Source organism: Gobio gobio, assembly GCF_949357685.1.
Source record: "Gobio gobio genome assembly, chromosome: 9".
NCBI lineage: Eukaryota > Metazoa > Chordata > Actinopteri > Cypriniformes > Gobionidae > Gobio > Gobio gobio.
This window is the reverse complement of record NC_137115.1, coordinates 25,637,375-25,645,707: the sequence shown is the minus strand read 5'-3', so window position 1 is coordinate 25,645,707 and position 8,333 is coordinate 25,637,375. Positions and strand designations below refer to the sequence as shown.

Sequence of the window (8,333 nt, the reverse complement as noted above, 5' to 3'; positions counted from 1 at the left end):
TTATTTACAAAAACAACCAAGATAATCCAAGGAATAAAGGAATAAGGAAAAAACTTAGAGATTCAAATATAACAGCTTTACTTTAAAACACATTTTTTCTTTTCTTCTTCTTCTTTTTTTAAATTGTAGTATTGTACATTTCTTCCAATTTTCAGGACTTTCCAGGTGGTCACCCTACCTATAATTTCTGATTAGTGGTAGGAGTGATAATTCACATAACCAGGAGTTCTTCAATGTGGCAGATAGTGTAATCCAAAATAGTTACTTCACATTAGCCCACATTAGCTAAACATTCCTATTCTTCTGATAGCTGAAATCACGGGGGCCCTGAGAATCATCACCTTCTTTCTCCCCTGTAGCATTGGCGCTGCGTAGTTCATTGGCTACATTCAAAATCATTCAACCATAGATTATGTTTATAAAAATGCATATACTGTATCAAATCATTTGCATTGGTAGGTGCAGAGGAGTTCAATATTTGGGATGCTTCTCTTTCTTTGCACACTTCTGCTTTTCCATCACCTTCAAACAATGGTGGAAAACACACTTTGCAGAATAATGGGAGAACCTAAGTACCCACTGCTTTCCAGGGATGGAGACGTAACTATTGGAGGAATTTTTGCAGTTCACAGTAAACTAACATTGTCGTCATTTGAGTTTACACAAAAACCTCAACCTCTCTCATGTTCCAGGTTTGTTACATTGGAAAAATTAAGAAACATTAGAGAATATTACGTATAAAAATATTATATATATATATATATATACACTATATTACCATAATTATCTGTTTATTTGTTGTTGTTATTTATAATATTTGTTTACTATTTTCACAGTGTAAATCTAAGAGATTTCCGGATGGCTCAAATTATGATCTTTGCCATTGAGGAAATTAACAGAAGTGAAAGTTTGCTCCCAAATGTTTCAGTTGGCTACCAAATTTATGACAACTGTGGTTCAAGACTGTTTTCTATTAATTCAACTATGGCATTGCTGAATGGTCATGAGTTTGCAGCAGATGACAGATGCAATGGACAATCACTTATTCATGCTATCATAGGAGAATCAGAGTCTTCTGCCACAGTGATTCTGTCCAGAACTACAGGACCTTTTAAAATTCCAGTAGTAGGTAGCAAAAACACTAAATATTTGACACAGTTACTTTACTGATGACTGTTTCATTGTGTCCTGTTCTTTCTTTCTTCTTTTTTAAGATTAGTCAGTCAGCCACATGTGAATGTCTCAGTAATAGGAAAGATTACCCTTCTTTCTTCAGGACTATTGCAAGTGATTACCACCAGAGCAGAGCACTTGCATACATAGTCAAGCACTTTGGCTGGTCTTGGGTGGGAGCTGTGAACACTGACAATGATTATGGAAACAATGGAATGGCCATATTTCTTAAAACAGCACAGGAGGAGGGCATTTGTGTGGAGTACTCTGTGAAATTCTACCGAACAGAGACTGAGAAACTCAAAAAAGTGGTAGACATAATAAAACAAGGCACTGCAAAAGTGATTGTTGCATTTCTTACCAGTTTTGAGATGAACAATCTACTTGAGCAGCTAAGTATTCAGAACATCACAGGCCTCCAAATGATTGGTGTGGAGGCATGGATAACTGCAAAGAGTTTGATAATTCCGAAAACATTTAATTTTCTGGGAGGGTCACTGGGGTTTGCGGTGAGAAAAATTGATGTTGAAGGGTTTTCAGATTATGTTATAAATGCATTCTGGGACACAGCTTTTCCATGCTCCCAGATTGAGGGGAATTCTTCTCAAAATGCATTAAATTGCAGCATTTATCAGGATCTACTCGAGCTGAAAACCTACAATGAAGATGTGCCAGAACAAAGATATGCAAGTAACGTCTACAAAGCAGTTTATGCTGTGGCTTATTCACTACATAATCTACTCAAATGCAGAGAACAAAAAGGTTGTGAGAAAGGCCTGAGAATACAACCACAGGAGGTATATAAGGGGACAAAAGACTAGATGCATAGACAGGGAGAGGTTAACCTATATGTCTGACAGTGTAAACGTAATACAAATTTGTCTTTTGCAAGGTGGTTGAAGCTCTGAAAAATGTAAATTTCACAGTAAAGTTTGGAGATCATGTGTGGTTCGACAACACTGGTGGCGCAGTAGCCCAGTATGAAATTGTGAACTGGCAGCAGGAGTCTGATGGATCAGTCCAATTTAAACCAGTGGGATACTATGATGCCTCACTACCTTCTGACCAACGCATTGTTCTTAAAACTGAAAACATAATCTGGGCTGGAGGACAGCTGGAGGTAAATGATAAATAATTTTTTTTTATGGATTATTTCAAAGTTTACCTGTGCATACTGTATGACATCAAGTTTGTTTGAAGGAAGCTAATGTAATCTTAGTCCTGGAAAACGAACTTCAAGGGTTAGTTCACTCAAAAAAAAAAAAAATCTGTCATCATTTACTCACCCTAATGTCGTTCCAAACACTAAGACTTTCGTTAATCTTCAGAACACAAATTAAGTTAATGAAATCTGAGATATTTCTTTCCCTCCACTGACTGTATATACTACCACTTTGATGCTTCCAAAAGTTCATAAATATACATATAAACATTCATCAGCGAACATAAACAGAAGCTCAACCATACTGGCTTGACACACGAGAACAAACCTCTTTAATTCTTGAGGAAGCTCAAATGTGCTGCGTAACACACGAGAATGAACCTAAATTGGTGCACTTTAAGTAAGAATGCTTGAGCTTCCGTTTACCATAACTGATGTGTGCGTTGATTAGGGGTGTGTGATATATATCATCTAAGATAATATCGTAATTGTTGTTTTAATGATGTACGATCTGACATTATCGAGTATATCCCTCACACACACCCAGAGAGTGCACGCACACACTACGTGATGTAGTTGTGTTGATTAGACTAGTGCGGGTGCGCATTAGAGTACACGCTTTCACTGCGTGCTATATTTATATCATATAATATAGTTAATAAGATATCACACAAAGATTGCAGTTTTTCAAATGTGATATTGATTTTATGCAAGTTTACTAAACAAGAAGTTAATATTAAGTGACTTACAGTTTAGACTTCCATATTGCCTGTTTTTGCACTATTTCGCCACCGAAAAATAGTTCAAAACAAAGACACAGCACTGTATCTGCGTCTCTAAGCAAAACACAGCTGTGTTTTCATACTGAATGAATCAGCTTTTTGAACAAATCAATTGAATCAATGATTCAATGACTAATATAGATTAAGATATTCAAATGCTTCGTTCCTTGAATGAATCAGCTGTTTGAATTAATTGTTTGAATCTCAATGACTCACTCGTTAAACGTGACTTGCTGCCACCTACTGGCGGTTTTAATTTCACAGTTAAAGTATCTTTTCATGTTTTAAATAATTTCAAATATCAATATTATTCAACATTTTATGTTTTAACCCTTTAAGACCTAAGGGTATTTTTACAATTAATTTTCCGCCTGGTGTTATTTACTAAAAAAGCTTGTAAAACATCAACCCTGTTGTGCACAGACAATTGACACACCTCTTTTTTTTCAAGACAAGTTGCTCTGTCAGTATATTTGTGTTGCATTGATGTCACCTGAATGTAAAATAAGTTATGGGACCATAAAGACAACTGAAAACATAAAACGGAAATTGAATCACTCAAATATTTATTGAAAACACACACAAATAAATAAAAGCTAAGCATATTTCCTCTGGAAAACAGTTTGTTCAAGTCTTTAGAGTCCTGGAACTCAGGAATAAACATGATAACTTATACAGAACCAAAACTATTTACATTTTTCCAAAAAAAGTCCAGGCGCTTTTGGCCTCTTTGGATTTTGGATATTTACTGGTGCCAAGCCTCAAAACAGTTCCTATCAGGAACTTCTCCTCAAAATTTTTCCTCAAACTTTCTCCACAAAACTACTAAAAACTGCAGCGCGTCTCTCTCTCTCTATCCTCAACACTAGCCGTGCGTCTCTCTCTCTTCACAATAAAAGAGCTGTGGTTCATGCGTAATGACGCACACCAACGTGGATGACGGATCAGCCTGTCATTGGTCAAACCCTCATCCAAAATGGCAGCTAGCATCGCGCTAGCGGCAAAAATGACGGAAAATTTATAAATTATGGACATCAAGTGGATATATCTTGGACGTAAGCGTTTTGATTTATTGCTGAACAACTCCAACAAGATGCACATGTTCCAGGCTGGATAAAAAACCTTCTGTAAAGGCTACAAAGACACCAAAGACACCCCCGTGATGGCTAGCTCGTTAGCTTTCTGCTGGAAAAAATGGTAAGAAAATCGATAAAAGTTTCAGGAAATAATATAGATATTTATCGGAGGTGCCGTGTGACGTCGTGGGCGATGCTGTCGGGCTCTGAGGGTTAAACATCAAAACATTATTTATGCATAACTGCAGGTTATCAATTTGTCACGTCTGAGCTGTGTAAATAATCAAACAGTAAACAGTCTGTGTAAATGATCTAAATGCCACTTCAGATGCAGCTTCTGTGTTTCCTTTGTTGATACTTATTTAATTTGATTGGTAACAGCCCTATTGTGTCTTATTATAATTCATTTTTATTACATTTATGAAATTGACACAAAAGATGTAAAAAATAAATGTATCAAGGTAAAGATGATTTCTGTCACTTCTGTGAACTGACCACCACACAGAATATGAAGAATATCAGGAACTTTAGGAGTCAACTGACTATGGCAGTCCTGAACCTCCCAAAGTACCAGCACAATAATACACTCAGCAAAATATTGTCTAATTATCGTTATCCAGAAAATCCCAGAAAATATCAAGATTTATTTTTTTGTCAATATCGCACACCCCTAGCGTTGATGAATGTTTATATGTAAATAAAAACCTAAATTCAATCTGTTCATAACAAAGTAACCTTATCTTAGTAACCATATCTTTGTAACCATATCTTTGGAACTTTCGGACTAAACCGCCGAATTCATATGGATTCGTTTTATGATCTCTTTATGAACTTTATGAAGTGTCAAAGTGGTAATCACGTAGGCTGTCAATGGAGGGACAGAAATCTCTCTGATTTCATTAAAATATCTTAATTTGTGTTCCAAAGATGAACAAAAGTCTTACGGGTTGGTTTGGAATACCATAAGGGTGAGTAAATGGCAGAATTTCCATCTTTGGGTGAACTAACCCTCTCATTATTCATATATTCTTAAATCATAATGTCTCAATTAGAGCAATTAGTGAAAAAGTGAATCGGTTGAAAAAGTTGGTTTAAGAGTCTGCGTATGAGAGTAAGAGTCTTGATGCTGAGTGAGGTTGCTAATTTTCTGTAACAGCACTTTAAAAAATATTGTTCAGACCCACTTTATATTAGGTGGCCTTAACTACTATGTACTAACATTTAAATTATTAATTTGATCAAATGCACTCATTGTGTACATACATGTTTTTACATTGTACTTACATACAAAAAAATACATGCATGTAATTACATCTGTAATTACACTGTTGACACATCCCTTACACCGACCTAACAATACCTGGCATTAACCCTAACCAGGCAACGTGTACCACGAGATACATACTCTTTAGTGTCTTGTTTGGGGCATAAGAAAGATTTTTTCATCAAATCCTTTTATAATTTATCATAGCCTGGTCTGTCATGAGTATGCTGGTCGCATGATATGTTTAAGATATATTTTAATCTTACTTTTTTCTGAACAAAATGCAAAACAACTGCTAATATTAATTGTGAACATTGTCTTAAGAAAAAGAAAATTAAGTTATATGTTGCTCATCTCCCAGTACACGTTGCCTGTTTAGGGTATAAAAAAGGATTATCCACAGTATTGACAATGAATGGTGTTTCAAGGTAAACTGGGCTCCTTGTACTGGTCATTGCATTATTACGAATTAAGGGGTGACGAGTGAGGGGTCAATTGAGGGTGGTGGGAGGGCCAGTAGAAATCTCGTTCCAGGACCAGGGCCCTATTTTGATTCTTCAGAGTTAATAAAAACTATATGTATATTTTCCATGTACTGTAGAAGCCAATGTCTGTGTGCAGTGAGAGCTGTCCTCGAGGCACTAGGAAGGCTGCACAAAAAGGAAGACCTGTCTGCTGTTATGACTGTATTCCATGTGCAGATGGAGAAATAAGTAATGAGACAGGTAAACTTCACTCCATCTCACAGTTTCAAAATAAACTGGTTAGTTGCTCTTTTTGTATTCTTATTCTACTGATCAGGGTGCAGTTATCAAAGGAGGTCATAAATAAAAACCATTGACCTTTTGTCTCTAATTAGTGATCACAATTTCCTTTCCAGATTCAAATAACTGCAAGCAGTGTCCAGGGGAATACTGGTCTAATGCTGAGAAAAATAAATGTGTGTTAAAGACTGTAGAGTTTCTATCATTCACAGAAGTTATGGGTATAGTGCTAGTCTTTTTCTCACTGTTTGGAGTAGGATTGACTGTGCTGATGGCCATCCTGTTCTACAGCAAGAAGGACACCCCCATAGTAAAAGCCAACAACTCAGAGCTGAGCTTCCTGCTGCTCTTCTCATTGACTCTGTGTTTCCTCTGTTCACTTACTTTCATCGGTCGGCCCACTGAGTGGTCCTGTATGTTGCGTCACACAGCATTTGGGATCACTTTTGTCCTCTGTATCTCCTGTGTTCTGGGGAAAACAATTGTGGTGTTAATGGCCTTCAAGGCTACACTTCCAGGAAGTAATGTCATGAAATGGTTTGGGCCTTCACAACAACGACTCAGTGTTCTTGCCTTTACACTTGTACAGGTTCTTATCTGTGTGCTTTGGCTAACAATATCTCCTCCATTTCCCTATAAAAATATGAAATATTATCATGAAAAAATAATTCTCGAGTGTAGTCTGGGTTCGATTATAGGTTTCTCTGCTGTTCTTGGTTATATTGGCCTATTGGCTGTCTTGTGCTTCATTCTGGCTTTTCTAGCCCGCACGCTGCCTGATAATTTCAATGAAGCCAAATTCATCACATTTAGCATTCTCATATTCTGTGCTGTATGGATCACGTTTATCCCAGCTTATGTCAGTTCTCCTGGAAAGTTTACAGTAGCTGTTGAGATATTTGCCATTTTAGCATCAAGTTTTGGTTTACTGTTATGCATATTTACACCTAAATGTCATATCATCCTGTTTAAGCCTGAAAAAAACACAAAGCAACATATGATGGGGAAAATACCATCTAAGTCATATTGAGAAATAAAATTACTATATTAAAATAGTTTTAGTTAAACTAAACACTTAAGTATCCTGCAACTATAAAGGGATATCCATAGACATAAGAGATAAAGCAAATATCACATTGCTCAAAGTTTTGATTCATGAAGAAAAAAAGAAGGCCGACCATATGATTAATTCATCAATGTCCCCAGTTTGACCCTGACATACATCATGAGTAAACTCAATTGCACCAGAAGAGAAAGGAAGGTTCTGTGATTTTTATTCTTGAGTAAATGCTCTTATTATATCTACACCATTCAAAGTCGACTTCTTTATTTCCCTATTATAAAAAAAAAAAAAGAAATCTTCTCAAACAAAAAATATATATATATAAAGGACGGGACTTGATTTTGTCCTTCGGAAATTGATTGGATTGTTGTTTGCTAATTGCTGGAAGGGAGGGATTATTGGCCAGCTTTGACACTGGTGCACACGTCATAGGGGAAGGGGAAGTTCATGTTTTTGATCCCATGGTGTTAAGACTTGTATGGCTTAATATAACATAAATTATGTCTCTTACTGAAATATGTAGTAGAAAACCCACGAAAGATCCACGTTATTTAAAAAATCCATTATATATTTGGACAAGTTTAAAATTATATTGCTCAAAACTGAATCATGAATTCAGAATTATCTGAATCGCTCACAAAATCATGTTTTCTGCTCTTATTTAATTTTTTTGCATGTCCGTGCTCTTTTTTCCTTTGCTCGTTTCCACATTCTGTGCTTGCGTTTTCCAAATGTTGCAGTTGAAGTTTCATGTAAATTAGGACGGGTCTTAGCATCACCATTGATCCACTAGTTCTAGATTGACAGCTCATCATCTAGCATCATCATCATCATTGTAGAGGGAAGTTTATGTCACTCCAATGCGACTCATGCCTCAGTTCAGCCAGCCGCTGTTGAGCTATGAGCATAATGCGTTCTCTATCATCATATCTGCAAGGAAATACATTATTGTATTGTGATGAATATAATCTTAGGACTCTATTCTTTTGTATGATAGACGTTTTAGGGGGGTTTCTTATAATTAAAGCAGTCAAATTCTGATGCTTGAC

General features: G+C 36.3%; 1 protein-coding gene across 1 annotated transcript; it reads left to right on the top strand.

The window, feature by feature from the left end:
- Positions 1-483: 483 nt before the first annotated feature.
- LOC307131351 (extracellular calcium-sensing receptor-like) lies at positions 484-7,251 on the top strand (the record flags this gene model as incomplete). Its single annotated transcript, XM_079824950.1, has 6 exons — positions 484-692; positions 837-1,125; positions 1,215-1,970; positions 2,066-2,293; positions 6,059-6,182; positions 6,338-7,251. 6 exons carry the CDS (start codon positions 484-486, stop codon positions 7,249-7,251), a joined length of 2,520 nt encoding a protein of 839 aa, XP_079681076.1.
- Between the last annotated feature and the right edge of the window lie 1,082 nt (positions 7,252-8,333).